This window comes from Balearica regulorum, chromosome 6, assembly GCF_011004875.1.
Source record: "Balearica regulorum gibbericeps isolate bBalReg1 chromosome 6, bBalReg1.pri, whole genome shotgun sequence".
NCBI classification, from domain to species: Eukaryota; Metazoa; Chordata; class Aves; order Gruiformes; family Gruidae; genus Balearica; species Balearica regulorum.
The window spans coordinates 19,534,447-19,555,504 of record NC_046189.1 but is presented as its reverse complement, the minus strand read 5'-3'; the positions used below and the strand labels follow the sequence as shown (position 1 = coordinate 19,555,504).

Here is a 21,058-nt window from a genome sequence, read left to right as displayed (position 1 = left end):
TGGATCTGTGTCTTGTCCCTTGGCCTCGTATGACTCCTGTGTGCTAGAGGTTAAGGGTTTGTTAAAGAATATCGGTTTTGATTAAGTGTCACATACGGTGTAAAACATCCTCTTTATCATTGGAAGTGAAGGTTGGGGGCCAGACAGTGCCTTTTAGTGAGCTTCTAATATAAATTAGGTGTCTTAGGTAATGGGTGGTTTTCAGACAGGATTGATCTTTCTATGGTCCAGTGAAAGTAGGTGTGTTTGGCGAGATGTCACAAAAGCGAGCTTCCTGGCACCTATACTAATGGGCTGGTTACCCCTTTTGGAGTAGGACTTGAAAAATGTAGCACAGGAATCCCCCCTCCCCCTTCCTAACTTTTTCATTTTCTTGATGTAATGGGCAAAGGTCTATATATCCTTTACTCCTTTGGTATTTCAGTCCTTGTATTTGCAGTATCACTCAGTGAATCTTAAGCCACTCAGCCTTTTAGTCACTTCCAGCTCCCTAAACTTGCATGAACTTAAAGATGAAGCGGTTATGAGTAGACTAGGTTAGTTACTATTTTTCTCAGTGTACAACCTTTAAAGAAAGACGTATCGAGTACACCACCGCCACCACAACCAAATGATTTCTATTCCCCATTAAGTCCTCCTTGGAAACTTTGCACAGCGACCTAGGAAGAACTGTAGAGATGTTAAACCCTAAGTTCCCCTGCCTCAAAAATAAGAGCAAACATGCATTTCTATAGACATCAAAAAGTGTCTGTATTTTCCTCTTTATGAAGCAGAAATTCTCTCAGCTTTGTGCAAAGAGCGGCATGATCAAAAGCACAAACTGAGCACATGAGAGCCAGAAGCTCTAATGCAGAGTCTAACCATGGACCTCAGGTAAAGAGGGTATATACAAAATAAACCTTTCCTTTATAGTTCATTGACATGTTGTAGTTAAAACTTTTCTGAAAAGTTTCCATGGATTTACGAAGAAGTGAAAGCACAAATGCGCAGTCGGTACTGCAGGCTCATAAACCCAGCCAATGAACAAAGTCCATTTGTCCAAATTTTTAAATATGCTAGAATACGTTGCAAACGTTTTAATATTTCACGGCGTTTCCCACATACCCGCACATCATTTGAGCACTAGTAAGTATCAAATTTGTTAAAAATAATTAGGTAATTCAGGTACATAAGTCTATCCTGATTCCCACCCAGAAAAGCTTCCTTTGGGAAGCTAAAAGGTCCCCAATTTAACCGGGATTACCAAGATTTAGAGCTTGAATATCCTTAATTTGCTTATAAAAGTGTGTTTCTCTCTAGGCAAAGACTTAGTCACATATGTAAGTCTGAGCACAGAATAGCGTCACTGAATACAGTGGGATCATGATGATTAAAGTTTCATTTGCCCACAAACTATAACAGAGCCAGCCTGAGACATTGCCTTCTGTTTGGTTATTTCAGATATGAAGCACAGAAACTCTTCTGTTAGCGTGGAAGACCTACATAACATTTTCTCTGTCCTGTCTCAGGACTTATTTTTGCTTATTCACTCATTGCTATTCTGAAGTAACTTTATCAAAGTGCTTTTAAATGTCTGTCTTATTAGAGACATTTTCAGACCTGATTAACCAGTTGAGGTTTGGGGTTTTTTTTCAGTAGCATCAAATGAAGGACACTTATTTCTTACACTCCCACATTCCCAAACTGATTCCTGCATCCAAAGGGGACCAGTAGTGCGATGGACGGGTATTTCTGCTCGGTAGATCGCAAATCAAAACAAGAAGAGAGAAGGATATTTTTTTAGGTGTGGGTGCTCGGTGGGGACGCCTAAGGGGACCAACGTGCTTGCCAGGAACTGGGGTCCTCAGCCAGGCCCCCAGCAAGGCTCAGGCACCAAATGCCTTTGGGCTCGGGGGCTGGCCTCTGGGGCCCCAAAAGAAATCAGCTCTCTGATTCTGAAGGTGCACACCTTGACTGTCAGAGACACGGTACATCTTTATCTCTAATGCATTTAAAGGTATTTCCTCCCAAATAAAGGCATCAAATGGAATACAAATAGCATATGTATTTTTAGTGATTGCTAGAAATAATACCTGAATATTTCTAAGATACAATTTGCCATAGTATTAAAATACAAGAGTCATGCAACTAGACCTCCATCTCCTTTGAAAGCAGAACTACTAATTTCAGAGTGAATGTACCCGTCTCAGAGTGGCCGCAATGCCAATGCGCTTCCAAACCACTCCAGGACCTCACCTAGGAAATAAGCATACATTTTATCAAGCTGTCTTATACGACATCGCACATTATTCCTCATGGAAGAACTGAAAAATGTTTCAAAACTGCCAAGTTTGCCAAAATAAGTCATTCGCTCATCAGAAACACACCTGATCCTGCAGGAACAACAGCTCAGCAGCAGAGGACATGCAAGGCTGAGTGTCACTTACCTTTATGAATTCGTTGCCGCTACGACCATGCCGTCAGCAGCACACAGGATATTTACAACCATGTTTAAAACAGCTGATGCCAGAAGCAGGGGAGGGGGCAGAGCTGTCGCAGCAGGACACCCCCCCCGGCAGGGGCTGCCTGTAGCAGCCGTGGGCAGCTTCCTCCAACTCCCATCACGTCCTAATTCCTTTCATTTTTGATTCTTTCTAATGGCTCAGCCATAATTTCAAGGTGCTCCTGTCTGCTAAAACTTACGCTAAATGTTAATACTGCCTGATTTGTCACGGGAGCACGTCCTTCCTCCTCACTGCAGGAAAACAAGGAGGAGGTAGGAAGGAGCCCAGGCTCCCAGACGCTGGGCTGGGGACTGGGACGCAGCTGTGGGAGGTTGCTGGTCGAGGTGCTTCTCCGTCCTTTCCAAATGCACTTTCTTACAGTCTGGCAACTACTGAATAAGAGTGTTTCCAACAAGGATAACTGGTTTGTTCCCAGGGCACCCCGTGTATCGGTGGGGCAGAGCGCAGGACCTGGAGCAGTCTGGCAGCATGGAGCTCCCTGCAGCCCCGTTCACTCATCCTGCGAGAGGGATGTTTGCCTGGGGTTACCTTTCAGAGCTGGGACACAGCAGCGTCACAGCCATGCTTTGTGGCCTGCCCTGCCATCCTCTGGTCCCCACGGACGCCATCGGTGGCCCAGACCCCCTGTGTGGGGTCACGAGGAGCACAAGACAGGATTCAGCGACTGGCAGTTCACTTTCTCTGTGCCACAGCAAAATTACTGCAAAGACAGAAAACGGAGATATCTCACTGCTGCAAAGAAGCCTTATAGAGCTATCGGTGACTCCACACACGGAGATTTTGTGCCTCCCTTGTATTACTCGGTTTGGCAGAGATAAGAAGTGCTAGAAGCGTAACATCGAACAGAAGGTGCCCCAGGGAACAATTCTACAGTTTTTTACTCTTTTTTGTGCTGTGGGAATACAAATTAATAAAAGTTGTGACATAAAGGTGATTGGATTCCTGGGATTTCCCCTTTTGTCCCATGCCGTGTCTGGGCGGGCAGATCACCCGTGGAGCCAGCTGCCCTCACCTGAGGCGTGAGGAAGGGGACGTCCGTTCCATTTGGGGACGAAGCACGGAGAGAGGGGAGGTTTAGGCCCGCTGCCACAGAAAGTTCTGGCATGAAATGTACGATAGCGTGTCCTACGTGAAAAGCAGGTGACGGGTGTGAGCCAACGTTGCTGCAGGACATGCAAGAGGCAAACCAAGGCCTTTGGAAATGCAGGTCTACTGTCAGAGCACTCTGCTTAAATGGGTTACGTTGACATCAAGAGAAAATGGTTTCTCTTCCTCCTTCCTCTTAATGGCAACACAGCCCAGAACAGAATATGCCTTAAATGCAGTTTGATCCCTCTACGCACCCCTCTGAAGGAGCTCCCTCACAGACCTTTCCGGTGCAAAATTTCTCTGTGCAGAAGTGACCCTTCAAGGGTTTGACAATTTTCCATCTATGAGTGGAGGAGGGGAAAAATAAGACCAAAAAACCTTGACCTTTAAAGAACAGGCCTGACAAGGGACAATTTTCACGAAATAGAGTATTAAATCATTCAGCACAAAGTCCCCGGTTACTATCCGGCACCCATTTTGGTTTTATTAATTTCTAATTCCTATTAGTCTTTCTTCATTAGATGGGACAAGAGTGGGTTTCACGTGCTGCGGTACAGATCCACCTCTGCCACGGAGACAAAACGGAGGCCATCGCTGCTCCGGTGGGAGCCCTGCCTGCCCAGCCCGCGCCCCAGGGACCGAGCCCGAGGCGTCGCAGTACACACGAGCCCTTTCTGAGCTGCGTTTTCAGCATCTCCGCTCCCTCTGGGGCGCGCGGTGCTTCGTGCCACCCCGGGGTGCGCCGGGCTTTGCCCCAGGCTCCTGTGTCAGCTGGTGACAGACGAGCTTGAGAGCCTGCGTCGCAGCCAGGTGACGGAGCATTAGCTCGCCTGCGAGTGCAGGCATAAAGTAAATCTCATTCCTAATCCAAATCGCTTTTGATAAGAACAAAAGCTGTGCGCAAATGAATATTTCCATCTTATTTCAAATTCTAGGTTTCAACTGCAATATTAATGCTATTTTACAGTGTAATTTACTTGTAATAATATGTCATTATTGCCATTTTACAGTTTTCTCTTAAAGTAGTAAAGAAAATGTTTTAAAAGGCACAAATAGCTGCAACACAAATCTCCATTCAGCCTAAGAATCTGTGCTTTCCCGTCAGAATGGCACGTAATTGAAAACAATGACATCCCCAATGCGCTAAACGCTCCAGTCATTAATGCATTTTTATTTTGGAATAAAAGACCACGCTTATAGCTTTTTTTTTTCCTAAATAGTAAATATAAATTACACATTTCTCTTCCATTCCCAGAATGGCATCTGCCAGTGAAGCCAGGGCTGACCCCGAATTCTTTCCACAAGCGTGTCTCAAGCCAACACGCTGGGCTTCAACACGAACCTCCCCAAGGCAAAGAGTTTGCCTGCAACACAGGACGTAAAAGGCAGCCTGCAATCAGAGAAGCATCCTTACCTGGTGACAAGGTCCTGAGCGCCAGGTGACCGTCCCACTGGCTTGGCAGGAATGGCAGAAAGCTCGGGCAAGCCTTCAAAGGCCAGGCTGCATGCGAAGGGATGGAGATGTCGCAAGGAAGAAGGTGTCGCTCAGTGGAGAGGACACACTTCATACACCGAGCGTGTAATTTTACACCAGTTACGTTTCCATCTCTCCTATATATCTTTGGATGAAAGCTGATCCACCGTTAGTCCTCTTGATGCGTGAGGGACCCCATCCCGGGGAAGAGCTGACAGCCGAGGTCTTTGCCCTGGGGAAGGCTCCACAAACATTAAGGGCGGGATCCCACTGTTAGTTATGAAAAATATAAATACGTCAACAGTTGGACTAAAAGAGCAGCCATCCCTTGGTGGGAACTGGAAACCCCTTTTTATGCCTTGCCCAGACTTCCAGCACCTTTCCGTGTGGGAAGTGCCCTCACAGCTCTGTCTCTCCCCATACGCACTCCCAGTCCACAGGAGGAGGGATGGGAGCAGTGGTCGGCAGGAATGGAGGTACGGGCACTCCTCCTCCAGGGAAAAGTCCCTCCTGCGGTCTGTGCAGGGGACATCTCTGCGCGGCGAGGTCACACCACCGCGCTGCTCGGGCACGAGCCTGAACTGCAGGCAGCCCCGAATGCACCAGCCCTGGAACAGCTGGGGGACCACGAGTGGGGACCCCCCCCCGCGCTGGGGAATGGCACTGAAGCCCCACGAGCAAAGCAGACATCAGGGTTTGGCTGCCAGCCAGGAAGCAAAAACCTCTTTGTATAAACTTTTTCACCCTAACATGGCAAGTGAAAAGGGACTTCAAAAATAATTTTTAAACTTTGATTAGTCTTTATCCTCACTTACTTCACGGCGTACCTGTTTGCATAGCCAGACGGTTGCAACCACTTGGTTTGCCGGGGTGGAACCCAGAGTAAAGGGATCCAGGCTGCCTGTGTGGAAAGTCTAGGGCCTGTCACGGACTTCCCATCCTGCTCCGGAAGGCTTCCCACCGGCTCTTCCCCACCATGGTACTCCACGGGCAGGCGGGGCGAAGGCTATTTGAGATCTGAGTGGTCAGGAGGGCTGTAGCTTACACAGCAAATTGTCTCCTGAAGTCTGGGAGTTTACACCAGCAGCGACTATTGTTGAACAGCTGTGAGATTTATGCCACATTTCCAAAAAATACGCTGTCTCAGTGTGATCTCTATCTGAATTTGGCAGAAAAATATTTAATGGCTGGCAAAACATTAGTAAATAAAAGCAGATCAAGATGATGTTGTTACAATAACAGATTACATTACTATTCTCTGTCCTTAGGAAAACCCTGATTAGACCAAGATCCTCACAGGGTCTTATGAATAAGTCAGGAAGGGGCTCTAATGACCCCGCGTGAGAGCGTACGAGCTGCAGCGCAGCCAGCAAGGTGCCACGTGCCTCTCAGAAACAGGCGCTGCCTGGATGACTAACAGCAGTTACCGCATCACAGGGGGATGGCTGATTTTCTTTAATATTTTGGGCCAGATTTTCTGCTAGTATAAACTAATACTGCTCTATCGAAGCCAAGAGAGTGCCGCCAATTTATATCAGCAAAAACTGACCCTTAGTCTATTTTTAATCCCATTTTTATGCGAGTCTTCATTATCTTATTGAAGATTTATACCTCAGAATATTCCCCGCTACAGGGACAAGCAACAGACTTTTGTTGTTAATCAATGTATGGGAAACTCCAATAGCTGAAGTACCCTTCCACCTTTGCAAGCACACCTAGCATTGATTGCTGATCTTAGATCTCGAATTGTATAATTACTGAACTACGAGAAAATTACTTTTTGCTTGCAAGTGTCAGGACAGCTCTGAATCCATGAATGACTCACCCTCAGGCACTGGTGTTTAATTTATGAGCTACTTATCTCCTTGCACACACCCCAGCACAAACAATTATACTTAGTAATTTGTTGATCTTATCAAGGCTGTTTGATGTTACTATTGCTACCTCCAGTAATGCTGTGCTTTGAAACTTAAACAGGATTTATAACCAAATTTGGATACTTTGCACACAATTCACATTTCAGAGAAGTTTAACTCTTTGGCAGCTAAAAGGCGGTGCGTGCAGTTTTCAAAGGAGAGCAAACGTTGCATCTTTTGCTGACAAATTTGGCAAGGTGGCCCCCCAGCAGCATCTGAGCTCCCGGTAAGAGCCAGTTCTGGCCTCGCACAGCACGGGGGAGTTTTCCTAGCAGAGGCAGCGAGAGGGGAGCGGGTGCCCCCACGTCGCCTGCCTCCCATCCGCGCTTCGGGCGGGCTGCAGCGGCTGGGTGCGGTTAAACCCTCGCGCGGGTGTTCACACGGCGTCCTCCACAGAGCCCATCCTGCTGCTCCGGCTGGCTCCTGGGAACCTTTTAATGTGGGGAGCAGCCTTCCTCGTCACTGAACGAGGACTTTATTAACCTTTAAATTATTACACATTTTACCATAAATCCAACTTCATGGACCCCTTTGCACAATCTAACTCTCCTCCTTTGTTGTCGGAGTAGGTACCAAACTTGGTGCCACACGTGCTTACCTCGGGCTGCACTTCAGGCGTGTTACTTACCTGTGCTTGGCCATACCGCCGCGGATGATCTTCGCCTTTTCAGCTCCCCCCGTTGTGCAGCGTTCCTGCCCCGCAGGGCCCAGCAGTGCCGAAGCCAAAGACCTTTTCCCCTCCTGCAGCATCGGCAGAGCCGTGAAGGGCAGGGAAACCCCCATGTTCCTGATCAGCCAGCCCGGATCTGCTGGCCCACGTACTTTCCAAGACTCAGGTGAATGTATTTTGTTAACTTACGCATCGCATGTGTTCTTGCAGCAGCCACTGATTTTGTTTTCTATATGGTTTAGAAAGTTTCCTGGTGCCGAGCACATACATTTTGCATGTAGAAAATAAACCGCTACAGGCGTTCTCTAAGTGCGCGGAGCCGTAATGAGCTCTGATGAGCAGGCACCTACCAAATCATCGGTTTATGATGGCAAGCGCACACATGTAACTTATTTCACAATATGCAACACGCTGCCATATGTGTCTATTCCCGTGGACCGGGAATGGGCACTACCTGTAGATAGAAGCCAAGAAATAACTGCTTCAAAGGCAGCCTTGAGATGCTGAATTTACTTTAAACCTTTCAAAGCCCAACCAGCACACCGCCATTCCAATCCGTTGGGATACTGTGATGAATACCACTACTTTGATTATTATTATTATTTTTTCAAAGCCTCCGGTGGTTTTCCTGGTTTGATTGAAGTGAAATGGTGGATTAGCATAATCAAACATATGGAATTAGTATGGGGGGAAGTAAAAGTTAAAACAAGTGATGATTAGTTTTAAACAATTAGTAACTTCTAATGATTTTCCCCCCTTCATTCTCTGTGAGCTGAGTTCAGGAGTGAAGTGTTAAAATTTAGCTTAAGCTTTTTAAACTGAAAACCTTGCCACACGCACACATTGCTCTTTCAAAATGCAATTTTACAGTCCTACCCTGCACCTGGTAGAAGCAACACCTGGCATTTAAACCACCCGACGGAACAGGGCACGCAGCATCACTGCCCACCGCCACGGGAAGGACCAGCAGAGCTCTGCAAGGACAGTTTGAACAAGCCTGGCAGCCACAAGAACATAATCCACCGCACCAGGAAAGCACGTTGCTGATATTTTTGAAGCTACAAGGTTTCTTTGGCAGCTCGCTGGCACAGAGGCAGGAGGAGCAGAGCATTCTGCCTGCGGGCAGCTGCTGCCCGGCCAGGAGCCCCGCACTGCCCACGGCCCAGCAATCACGGGCAGCATCACTGAAGTGCCGGGCGGCATTCAGCTAAGCCACCCCGGCTACAGCGCAGCCACTCCAGCTGGAAACTTGTTCCAGGTAAGAGAGGATCCTTCAGGAAAGGTAAAGAATTTAAAACAATTATGATAATGCTCCACCTCTGCAGGGCTGGACACAGTCAAGGAAACAGGAAATGAAGACAATACTTTGTTTTTTAAATAAAGATTTTAATCAAAATGCAGAACTGGAAAGGACATTAAAGAGATCGTGCTCTTTACTGCTGTTTGGGGATAGCTTTTGAAGAAAAGTTGCTTTGGAGGAGAGGCAAGAATGGTATTGGGTGAGATCAGAGGCCCATCCAGCCCAGCAGCCTGGGTTTTGACAGTGGCCAAGAGGTGCCCGACAGAGAGAAGGTATACATTATATGTACAGGTGTTCTCCCGGCATCCAGCAGTTTGTGCCTTAAGGACACTCCAAGAGCAGAGGTGATACCCTTAGTTTTAACAGGCTCCACACGCACCCCGACCCAATCAACCCCCTCTTTCTTCCCCTGTGGCTTTGCCCAAGCATTTCTGAACCCTTGCCAACCTTCGGCATCCACATCATCTTGTGGCAAAAGTGCACAGCTGAAACCACGTAAAATAAGTATTTGCTTTGCATGTGACCCACAGTAGCCTGAGCATTTCCTCTGTGGAATACGCTGACCCCAAAGATGCTCAAGGGGCAGCCGAGAGATGGCCAGCTACATCTTGGTGGCTCTTACCCTACTAAAATGTTTGCTTCCATTTTCAAATAGCCGGACAAAGACACCTGAGTTTCAGGCAGTTCGGTGGATATTTCTAGTTCATCACTGACCACTGAGCACACCCACTATCTGTTTTACTTTAGGTAACACACTATGGAAATAATATAATGCTTCGTCTGATATATTAATCCACACAGAAAACCCAAGCCTGCTCCCCTTGTGCTGTTCTAGGAAACACTGATGAGGACAGAAAACTATAACCTACACGAGAGGTATCTGTGGGTACAAATAGTCCTCAAAAGTTAAATTTCTGTTCTTTGTGCTTCTTACTGGTCTGAGATATTGGGGTGCCCAAGCACACGACCCAGATGTTGCTATTGCCGCTGCCAATAACAGACCGCAGTAAGCCCTTGCTTGCCTACAGCAATGTTTTTATTTGACCAGGAACGCAGTTTTTAAAGTGAATCTTCTGATCACACCTCTACACACACACACACTCAAATACATGCCCCATGGGAACCCCACGCCAACCGTTTTGCTCTCCAGATCCACCCTGAGGGACCCCACGTGCTGGTGCAGGCAGAGCCCCTTTCACCCCCATCTCCCCGTCAGTTCCAGGCATGCTCTCTTGGTCGGTTTGGAAGCAGGTAGCACTGACTTCCCTGCTCCACTGGCATTTGTTTAATCCACAAACACGCCATGGCTATTAGGTGCCAAGGAACGCAAGTTAGGAGGAAGGGGTAGTACTCCTCCTCCTCCTCTGCAAGATTCCCTATTTCCCGTATGTTGAAAGAGCAGGGCCTACACTGTTTTCTTACCCTTCTTCAGCTGGAGAAACCAAACGTCGTCTCCTGCTCACCATCACCATTCCCAGTGAGAGCAGGTCCTGACACTTACTGAAGAGCATGCAGGCAGATTTTGCTTTTATTTCTTACATAGCAAACGTGAGTAGGATGGATACATGGCACCTGGAGGCACCTGTGCAGGTTGAAATGCATTAATAATGTGTGCCCGGCTTAAGCTCAATCACAATGCCATTTTAAACAGACAATTGCTACACCCATCTGCAAGTTTTTAGGAGCTGTACATCTTAAATGCGTAGACGCACTGAGGAGAAACAGGCTGCATGTACTTCATGTGGCAGTTGCCACAACTCACGAGTGATATGAGTAACAGAGCTCATCGGATTATTCTTTCTTTTAACAAAACTTGGGTTTATTCTGGAATAACTGATTAGCTTCAGTAGTTAAAAGAACATTAGTTAAAACAGCTGAAGAGATAAACTATTTGGGCACGTTAATAAGCTGAAACATAAAACATTATAGAATATGTATTTCTAAAGATGTGACAAATATTTTAAGTTCACTTTCTATTTTCTGAATATTGTAGTAACTTCAACCCCCTTGTCTATCGAGAACAGCTTTGTTCAATTTTAAAGTATTTTTAGAACAGGAAGGTATCGTGAAGCAAACACATTCAAATCTAAACAAATATGGCTTATAAAACATAACTAAGAGATGCAAAAAATACAAAGCAATCCATTAATTGCGCTGTCCTTTCTAACAACTTCTTTGCTGACATGTAATAACTGGGGAGCATGGGAATATTTTGGAAACCAGAACGAATTTCAGGCAGGACAAGAGACGACGTTTCAGCGGGTACCAGTGCAGCCAGGAGGTCACCTCTCTCACCAACACGGATACTCCCACCTCTGTCTCACCTTTCACTGCGCCTCAAGCGCACCATGAGCCCTCCTCTGTTACTAGCTCCTTGCTGACTACCAAGAGAAACAGGCAGGCTCCGTTTCCTTTAGGATTTGACTTCTAACACAAGATTTGGTGGTCCTAATCTTTTTGTAATTACGTAACATCAAAGTAATGCCAAGAACAAATACTAGCCGCGCCAGGGAGAGGATACGAAAGAGAAGGCATCCAAAGTCCTAATTTCCCTGCTTCACACTACTCTTCCCCCCTCCTGCCACCATGAAAAAAGGAGACACTCTTTAAAACAAAATCAACAACTATGTATTGAAGTCGCCTGCCCTCCCTCTTTCTGCTCAGTGCAATTAAAGGCATGATGCCAACTTTTCCACAATGAGCCTCGCGGCTCTGGCTGACCCACGTCTTACTCTTTCAGAAACGAGCAAGGAAGCTCAGAGGCGGCATCCCAGGGGAAGCCTTGGAGCAAGACACGACCAGCGCTCCCAGTACCTTAGACACAGAGGGGAACTTAGCCAGTGATAAGTTGCCTTTTCAAAGTTTATAGCAAGCAAATTTACGACAGCAACATGAGAGGTCTGGCACACCAACGAGGCACAGGTAAAATCAGCAGCTCTCTCAGCCCTGACCCCGCTGAACCTGTACCTGAAACCACAGGCACTTCAGAAAAGGTCGAGCTGTTTTAGATACATTAAACATACCGCAAGTAAGGGCAATTCCACAGCTTGCATTAAAAGTACAAACTTGGCTTTATTTTTGCCAACAACTGACTCTTCTGTGTTACCCAAAGAGAGGAGCTCTACCTCATGGTTAGAGGGGTAAAACAGTACTCCCAGCTGCAGCCTTCCTTCAGCAAAATGACTTACCTATCCAGCACAGCGTAACCTCTTCCTTCACAACACTATCTGTGTCACCCTCCACTGGCCTGAAACCCAGACCGGAGAGGACAACGCACAACATCAGGCACCGCTGCTCCAGCCTCCACAATTTAATAATTTCAAAGCAAGAATGAAACACTTTTTCAAAATGATTTGAACAAAAAAGCTTCATGGTCTCAAAGATAACATGATTTTTCTACATACATTTCCTCTCTCCAGTAAAAATCACTTACGCTTATTATCCTTACTATCATCTTTCAGTGAACGTCCATCTACAAATTCATTAACTTTTTTGAGACAAATCATTGCCATCCTAATCTTCTGATTCCCATGAAAGACTCACTTTTGAGATACAATTGCAGCTGCCCCACACTGCCAGTTACTGTATCATACACGTCTTAAAATTCTGTAATCAGCATCCACCAGGTGCCGTATCGCATTCAGCACACCACAGTCAGTCAATACAGACATCCCCAAACACACCAAGGCTGGTTTTGTCAAATGTTTTATTGAGTGTAGACATCTGGAGTACTGTAAAACATGCATTATCTGTAGATTCAAAAAGGAGCAAGCCACATTGTCCTCACTGTCAAACGTGTCAGGCTTGGCATACATGATGGAGATTAATGAAGTATCATGAGAGTAATATGGTTCCTGAAAAGCTTCTACAATTTGGAGTAGGGTCTTAATCGTTTGAAATGCAAAGCTGTTCACATTTAGTGAACTTGCATGTTCGCTGGAGGTGCCATATTTTAATTCAAAACAAACAAGAATAATTTCGCTGGGGAGGGAGGGGAAGTTCCCTAGGTAGAAACTGTATGCTTTTTGTTTCCAGATATTCCATCCTAAATAAAAATTCATATGCTTTTTGAAGCAGCACAGTTTATTTCTGAGCAATGAACAACATCTGATATTCATTTCTTCTTGGGTTGTTGAGGTGTATTAAATTTAAAGAAGATAATATCTCCATCCTCCACTACGTAATTTCTGCCTTGTTGTCTGTATTTTCCGGCAGCCTGTAAACAGAACAGACAAAAGGAAAATGGGTTATTTCATTAGACATTTTATAGTATTTTCAAATTGTAATTATTTAAATACATTTTGGTAAAGAAATGGTACTACTTCAGCTTCAGAGTTTGACAGCCACAATACTCCTCAGTTTGACATAATTTGGTTTTACATACATATTAAATATATACAAAAATAATTTAACCTCCACTGAATCGGTGGTGCTTAAATGTCATCAGCATTATACAGTGGTGAATCTGTAATCCCTGCAAGTCTTAAGATAAAGGATACTAAAACAACTCTTTCTGCTCCCCCCCCCCCCCCCCAGCTTTCAGGCTTTCTTTTTCTTCATCTAAAGAACCTGCAGATGGCAAACACTGGCAGCAGGAATCTAAAACAGCATTGCTGGAAAGGGCGAGCGGCAACAGTTTGCATCATGGCTGCATGGCTATTAAACTGGTGTATGAACTACTTCTGAGCAGCTCCAGCAAAGGACAAGCAAGTACTGTTCAAAACTAAAGATGGGAACGCTATGCAGAAGTCACAACTGTACGTGCCTCACACTTCGAGCGGGGCGCTCTTGTCTGCTTGTGCCCAGATAATGAAGGACTGAGGAGCACAAAATACAGGCTCAGTTTTTCTGTCAGAAATTTCCTTTAGAAGAAATTTGCTTCAGAAGGACAGATGTAAGAGCAGATAGGCTGTGGAACCAGGATACAGGAGAAGGCGTATAGACCAAAGACATGAAAAGGAAATTCGTTATGAAAATGCTGTACTTGAGGAGAGCAGAAAATAGGTAAGGAATCTATTAAATATCAGTTCTCTCCACATTAGAATTTATTATCATATTTTTCTATCTTTATCTCATCATAATTAAACCTAGTATCATAGAGGCTACAGAGAAGCTGTGGCATTAGGACTGACAGACTGGGCGGGAGGTGGTCTGCAGAAGCATTTATCTTGAAAAGTGATCCTACAATATGGAAAAGTTGAGAGCTTCTGCCTTAGTTCAATAACCATTCCTGTTTTGAAGTTTCCTCTTGCAGGAGAAAGTGCTTCCATGCAAGACCTCACTGTGCCATTATTCTCAATGACACTATCTCAGTGGTGGCACGCTAAGATCCCATTACAGGAAAGCTGTTAACTAATGACCTTAGTTGCAGTAGAACAGATCAGATTAATGGTACATAGTTAACTTAGACACCTTTCTTTCACAAAGCCCGCTCTGTAAAGCAACGTATTTCCCCATATTGCTGTCTAGGAATTTAGAGGCTCGGTAACCTTGTTGCTGTCATTCCTTATTTAAGTGTTGTCGCTAGTGATGCTAGCCTACAGAAAACCACAGATAAAATAGCCTCAACGATAAATACATAGTGCAACAGTAATTGACCTTATCCCATATGACACTATCGATAAATAATAAATAGTACTTTGCAAATGTTTTTATATTCCCCCCCCCCCCGGAAATTTGTTTAGACTATAAAAGGTTTACTTTCAAGTAGACTTGGTAGTTCTTTCCTTTGAAGATCCTAATAATGCTCAAAGTCAAGAGTAATTAGACTAATTGATGGCATAAACACTAATAAAATGGTGCTATAAAAATCATCAGCAAGCGTAAGCTGCAGGCGCAGGTACAGAGACATTTTACAGTCGAATACATTTATTACTCAGAAATATTTGTAGCAAGAACTGACCTCCACAAAGTAACAATGCAGATGTTTTTAGCACGCTATTGCACGCTGTCAGAGTGGCATAGACTTCTTTAATTAAATACATTTTGACACACTAATGCAAGCTTATGTATTTTTGTTACCAGTTTACAGTTAATTAAAGGTGACAGTGTTCCTTTAAATTCTCTAGAGACCATTTAATCCATTTCCATTGCTATCAGAAACACTGGTTGAAAAAATCAATACCCATTTGTGAATCTTGAGTATGTATTAAACAAGACACGTCTAACCAGTTCATTTGCACTTGAAAGCAGCCATCTGTAGAAGCCAGCTTTGCCTAAGCAGATATGATTGCTAATAATGTGATATCCCTGTAGACTACAAAGCCCACACAGAGCTATTCAGTGTATAGTTCACAGCACTGGCATTAAATTAGTTATGCTGTACTGGTGTTAGACACACACAAAATCAAACTTAAAAATCGATCAACTTGATAACATACAAAGCAAGCAACTCCCATTACTGCTGTTATTTCAGTTGACTCCTAAAAGCTCCCAAATTTAATTTTGAAATTTACCAGCAATATAAAAGTAATTAGTATTGTGTATGACATGAAACATTGTATTAAATGCAAATTAGAAAAGACTAGAGCAATATAATGCATTTTTCTAAGAGCAAGGGTTTGGTTTTTTCCTAACCTTGATTTAAAAACTGAATAACAAATGCAAATATGCTTGCTTTACAGACACTTCAAAACAATAAAAATTTAATCCTTAAATATAATTTGAACATGGAAGCCTGATGTCTAGTCTTACATTGTGAAAAGCAAATAAAAATATACCAGCAAAATACTTACAGGTTAATTTAATAGGTATTAGCTGATGCAGCTTCTCAGGAAAACACTCAGATTTGAGCATCAAAAACTGTTGCTGGCAAAATTTGAATTTTGGTTACATAAAGTGGTTTCTGACTGCAGAATATTAGATTTATTTATAGCTGTGGTTTCACTTTACAACTACAACTCTACTTCCCTTTTCATAAGGCAGTTCACATGCCGCAACGAACCAATTATACTGGGATTTTTTTCCCCTCACTTCCTGGGGTTCAAACAAACCTATTAAAGTCCCGCTGCTCAGTATGATCTTCCTTAGTGATACCACTGAGAATAAGCTGAATCTGAAATCATAGTTTTGCATACCTTTCAAGCTATCAAATAGCAAACAAAAAAGCTGAACCTTTTAAATTCTTTAACACATTATAGAAGTAGGAGCCTTCAAATACTGAGATTGATTAAATCAAACTAATGTGCTTTGTAATTGCAATTTTATAAAATGCAAATCTTAATAAAGCATCAACAATGCCAAATGAGAAATCAATTGTGTATGAAATAAAGGGCAGTTTCTCTGCTTAAAGAAAGTGGAAACAATGCAATAGCAACGCAGAGAAGAACAGCTTTTCTTATGGCATTTATTTGCCATGTACACATTCATTTCATATTTAATAACTTCAAATCAGATATAATTTGTCAGCTATAAGGGCATAACTTTGGGCACCCAATCAGTCTCTGCCCTCTAGTGTTGAGAAAGCAGATAAAATTCTTTTTTAATAGAAGCATCACTACAAAGAAGCATGAGCTCAAGAAAAAAGTTTTCCATTAAATATCTTCACCGTCTATTCAGTAGATAGTAGTAGTTAGGAAACTTTGCCTATTGTAATATATTTTCATGGACTACACACAACTGTTACTGGCACCCTGAACAATCAAAGTAAAGCATGGCATTTTTGAATAAGACATCAAAGGGCGATTGAATTAGATACTGAAATGGTAAATTTTAAGATTCTAATTATGCCTATCAGAGTCTAGGAGTGGAATACACTAATCCTGAAAAAAATGGTAATTTTTTATAATACAATATTTTCTTAACCATTTGCATCTGACATTTGTAATACCTTTACTGCAAACTCAAATCAAGATGACACATTATTAGAAGAAACAGATTTTCTGTGCTTCTTGCATTTCCTTTTAGAGGTGATTAAAAAAATCTGCTCTCATCTTAAAAATTTGATTTTTTGAAAACAAGTTCATTTTAAAGCTTATTAAATTCTCAACACGAACATGTAAATAGAGAAAAAAACCCACTTAGCACAGCATTTGGTCTTGGTGTTGACATTTGTCCATAAACTGTCATATCTCGGATACTGAAACAGTTGCATACCTGTTCAGTAAGTTGGTGCATTTGAAATCTTTCCTAAGTAAAAGATGAAAATAGATTTTGGTCTATTGCTAGAGGTGACTGTTAAGATTTGCTTAGCATCAAGAACTTCTTCCCAGTGAAAAACAGATTTGAAATGGAAAAACAGCACATATGCAGGAAGGGAGAAGAAAGAGATGGGGAGCTCACCTTGACAGCAGCTTCTGAACCTCCTTCTTTAAAATCTTCATATTTCATTACTTCAGCCATAATGAATCCCTTTTCAAAATCCGTGTGAATCTTCCCTGCTGCCTGAGGAGCCTTCGTCCCTTTCTGTCAAAGGAAAGGCCGGAAGAAAATTAAGTGCATTTAAGAAGATTGACTGCAGGAAAGAGGTTTCTCCCTTTTGATACGCTTTCAGGATCTGCTGAAACTTTGTTTCATATCAGTTAAAATGTCACACATACAGCTGGGTAATTCTCAGTAGCGGGACATACAGATAGATGCCTTCGCCACAGATAAACCAACTGATATTAAAGAAGGGCAGCTTTGTTTTTCCTAATAGGTATCAGCAGTAGTATTGATTTTGGAAGCTATGATTGTGTTTTGTTGTGGGATTCACTTCGATCCCTAGCTCTCCACACAGAAAGTGAAGAAAATAAAGATTTTTAAATAACTTTAAAATCTGAATTACTCAAGACTTTTACTTACGTCCAAATAATTTCAATTAAGTGATAACATTCATTGGCAAACCACATTTGTAATCAAAAATGATTTATGGATCTCAAACCCTGCATATCAGCTTATTTTTATTTCAGAATAATTTTACTAAGTCCAATATAGAACAAAATGAGTATTCTGACCAAAATGTCAACAATGGAATCACTACAAAATAAAAATCACAGGCAACTATTATAAGATAGTTTATGTAATAGAGGGGAATGCACTCTAACTGTATGCTTTAAATTACAAGGACATACATTCTGTGCACATACAACCGTGGAGAGAAATTTGAGAAATAATGGTGACCTAAAGGCTGCTTAATAAAGCATGTTAAAGTGCTAAGGAGTCTGACAGTGTAAAGCACAGTTTTTACAATAAAAGATGTATTGGGTTAATATGGCTACTCACTGATGCTTACCTGACTACATATCTTTGCACATTAAATCAAAGATACTTACAATCAGTCTTAAGATAAACCAGCTTTCAAATTTCTAATAAGGAGCAAGCATTTCTCCTACTGAAACAAGTGGAGTTTCAGAATGTCCTTTTAAAAGCTATGACAAGAATCAGAACAACAAAACTTCTGCTTTTATATTATTTTGGTAGCTATTTCAGGGACTTTAGCTAGCAGTTATCATGTAAAAGGAGAGGAGATGAAAAGGCTAAAGAAATAAACGTGCTTTTAGGAAAATAATGTCCTAAAACATATACACAAACATCTGTAGCAGTATTAATAAAAATATAAATTTACTGGAAATTATGTTGATTAATGAAAACAAATTAATTCAATTGAATGAAATTAAACACAGCACTGAAATTCACTGCACAGCACTAAATACACTGATGCAGAAAACAGCAGCTCAATGACAGATTTGCACCTCCAAAAGTTGACATTTTGGTGATTTTTTAAGGTAAGAGTTTGTAACTACATGCATTTCAAAATCTTTTTATTTTAAAATGTTTACATTCAAATGCAAACCACTACAGCTCAGCTCTTACTGTCCTCTGGGAATATATTAGTCGATCTCTATGGCTATAATCATTCTACATCAATATTTAAAATTCATAATATAATTTTAGGCATTACATAAGTTCCCAGATAAACATATAAAACCACCAAAATAAACTAGGTCTAAATATTAAAGTCAGTAAAGGACCTGAATTACTGCACACTGATTTTAGGTTTTTGAGCCCAACTGTATCCATGAGGAATATAATGATGTTATATTGCTTTTATTGCTGAAAATGTAATCCGAGCAAAGCAAAGGAGGAATGAACCACCCGCAACCCAAACAAACTTAGTGAATACAAAATGAAAAGCAACATCAATTTCACTGCAGACAAACCCAGTCACACAGATTAAGCAAGCACAATACTGGTACGTCTTATCTCTGACCACAGGAGGAGGGTAGACAGATTCTACAGGATGAAGAAATTCAGACTATGTAATAGGCAGAATCAATTGTTACCTGCCTCAATCAATGCAGCTCCACTTTCACTGTTCAGCAGCTCACAAATAATTAAAGTTATCCTGGACAAAAACCTCATCTGTAATGACTAGCTAACCGCCACCATGACAAACTTCAAAGTCAGTGATATCAATCTGAATTCAATAGTGTGGAACTGGATATAGCTGATGAATAAGTATGAATCTTACCCTGATGGTCCATGCACGCACTTCATCTGGGCCTGCAGTGAAAAAGTATTCTAGTTGGAGTGCTGCATATCCAGCCTTAATGATCTTTGCTAAAGCACTGAAAAAAAAAAAAAAAAGAATCCAATTCATTCAACATATACACATAAAACAGATAAATGCCCCAAGTAATCAGTTTATATGGAAAGACATCACATATTTGGAAGACACCAGGTGTACTTTTAAACACAGCAATAATTGCAGTAGCCTTTTTCTTTGAACTCTCTTCAGAAGAGCTACTTTTTTACTGCAGCATCATAAAGACAGTATTTTGATTTGTTTATTCCGCAGGATACAGAAATATGGGATAAATTTAAATCACCCTATCACGCAGCACTTTGGGTCTCATGCAATTTTCAGGACTCCAGGTCATGAAAGCTTAACTGCTTGAATGAAATTCAATATTGAAACAATTTATTACCGTTCTTCAAAAAAATTATGGCAAAATTTTCTCTACCGTCCCTACTCCCCATGGATGACGAAACAGTTTTGGTGATCATTCCTTCTCAAAAATATACATAACTAATACCTATGTTATAATTAAAACACTGTACAGAGATGACAGATGACAGTTAAAAACTTAATTTAAAATAAATCTTTTCACTCTGTCTCATGGTAAAGAAAGGAGAAGATTCTCTCTTTATAATGGTAATTACTCTGTCATTTATTATTCTATCAGCGCAAGCAATTAAATTACTGCAAGGAAATAGTTGATAATAAAGTGTAGGGAAAATGAATGCTAATTAACCTTTGTGTCATGTTCTCTTCCAGATACTTCTGTTTCTCCTCAGCACTCATATCTTGCAACTTGAGTTCCAAGGCCCCACTAAAAGGAATGACCAAAGCACCCGGGTCGTGCTTGTCCACCCACTCTTTAATTTTTATCAACCTGTAGACAACAAAGGGCACAACATTATCTTGTAGTGCATGCATGGCTGTACCACATTCATTATTATCAAGTAGCACATACATATTCATAAGAATTGCACGGTTTTATGATGCCATCTTTTTGTGTATTGCTTTCCAAGGTCAAGGCATTAACAGGCAGCAATTGCTTCAGGTGTACTCCATTAACATTTCACTGTTTCTTGGTTTCTGTTTGGCATTTAATCTATCAGAAATAGGCACAATTTGAGACAATAACTAGGTTTTTGGTAGAGGTTAAATACTTGCAATCTAAAATGCTAACTGAATAAAACTTTGTAGATCTGTGGATGTACATTTTTCTGAGACTTCCAAGAGTGAGATTTATCAAATGTGGTAAAATGGCAAGTCTTCCGTTTTTCCTCCTCTTATTTTTTTTTTTTTAAAAAGCATCTCAGTGGCTAGGACAGCTGATACTAGCAGACAGAAAAGAACACTACACTGTATAAACTCCTAGATAGCAAGCAGCACCCTGTTTTTTTCTGGCTACTGATCTTGGAGTATGCCCATAGCTAATAAATACAGGGCTGTGTTTCCATTAGTTTTTCCCATCTTTCTACCACCCCCCTAGGACAAATCTTCTAGATATTATACTACTATTATTTTTTAAAAAAAGAATCAAATTTCCTATTTCTCTTCATCTTCAATAACTGGCAGCATCAGTAATAATTTGCTGTACATCTAATTATTTTTTT

At 42.0% G+C, this 21,058-nt stretch overlaps 1 protein-coding gene and 1 long non-coding RNA gene across 5 annotated transcripts in view; one reads left to right on the top strand and one right to left on the bottom strand.

Annotated features, from left to right (window-relative positions):
- Window positions 1–12,514, top strand: part of LOC142602351 (uncharacterized) — a 40,160-nt gene extending 27,646 nt beyond the window's left edge. Inside the window, exons 2-3 of the long non-coding RNA XR_012836078.1 lie at window positions 4,849–7,819; window positions 8,544–12,514. This is a non-coding gene — a long non-coding RNA (uncharacterized LOC142602351). The remainder of the gene's footprint in view (window positions 1–4,848; window positions 7,820–8,543) is intronic.
- A 128-nt stretch (window positions 12,515–12,642) lies between these two features.
- The window catches only part of OLA1 (Obg like ATPase 1), a 102,606-nt gene continuing 94,190 nt past the window's right edge, over window positions 12,643–21,058 (bottom strand). For all 4 annotated transcript variants that reach the window (XM_075756630.1, XM_075756631.1, XM_075756632.1 and 1 more), the window contains 4 exons: window positions 20,188–20,328; window positions 19,404–19,500; window positions 17,234–17,356; window positions 12,643–13,169 (listed from right to left, as the gene is read on the bottom strand). In XM_075756630.1, coding sequence (XP_075612745.1) covers window positions 13,068–13,169; window positions 17,234–17,356; window positions 19,404–19,500; window positions 20,188–20,328 — 463 coding nt within the window. In that variant the 3' untranslated portion in view covers window positions 12,643–13,067. The remainder of the gene's footprint in view (window positions 13,170–17,233; window positions 17,357–19,403; window positions 19,501–20,187; window positions 20,329–21,058) is intronic.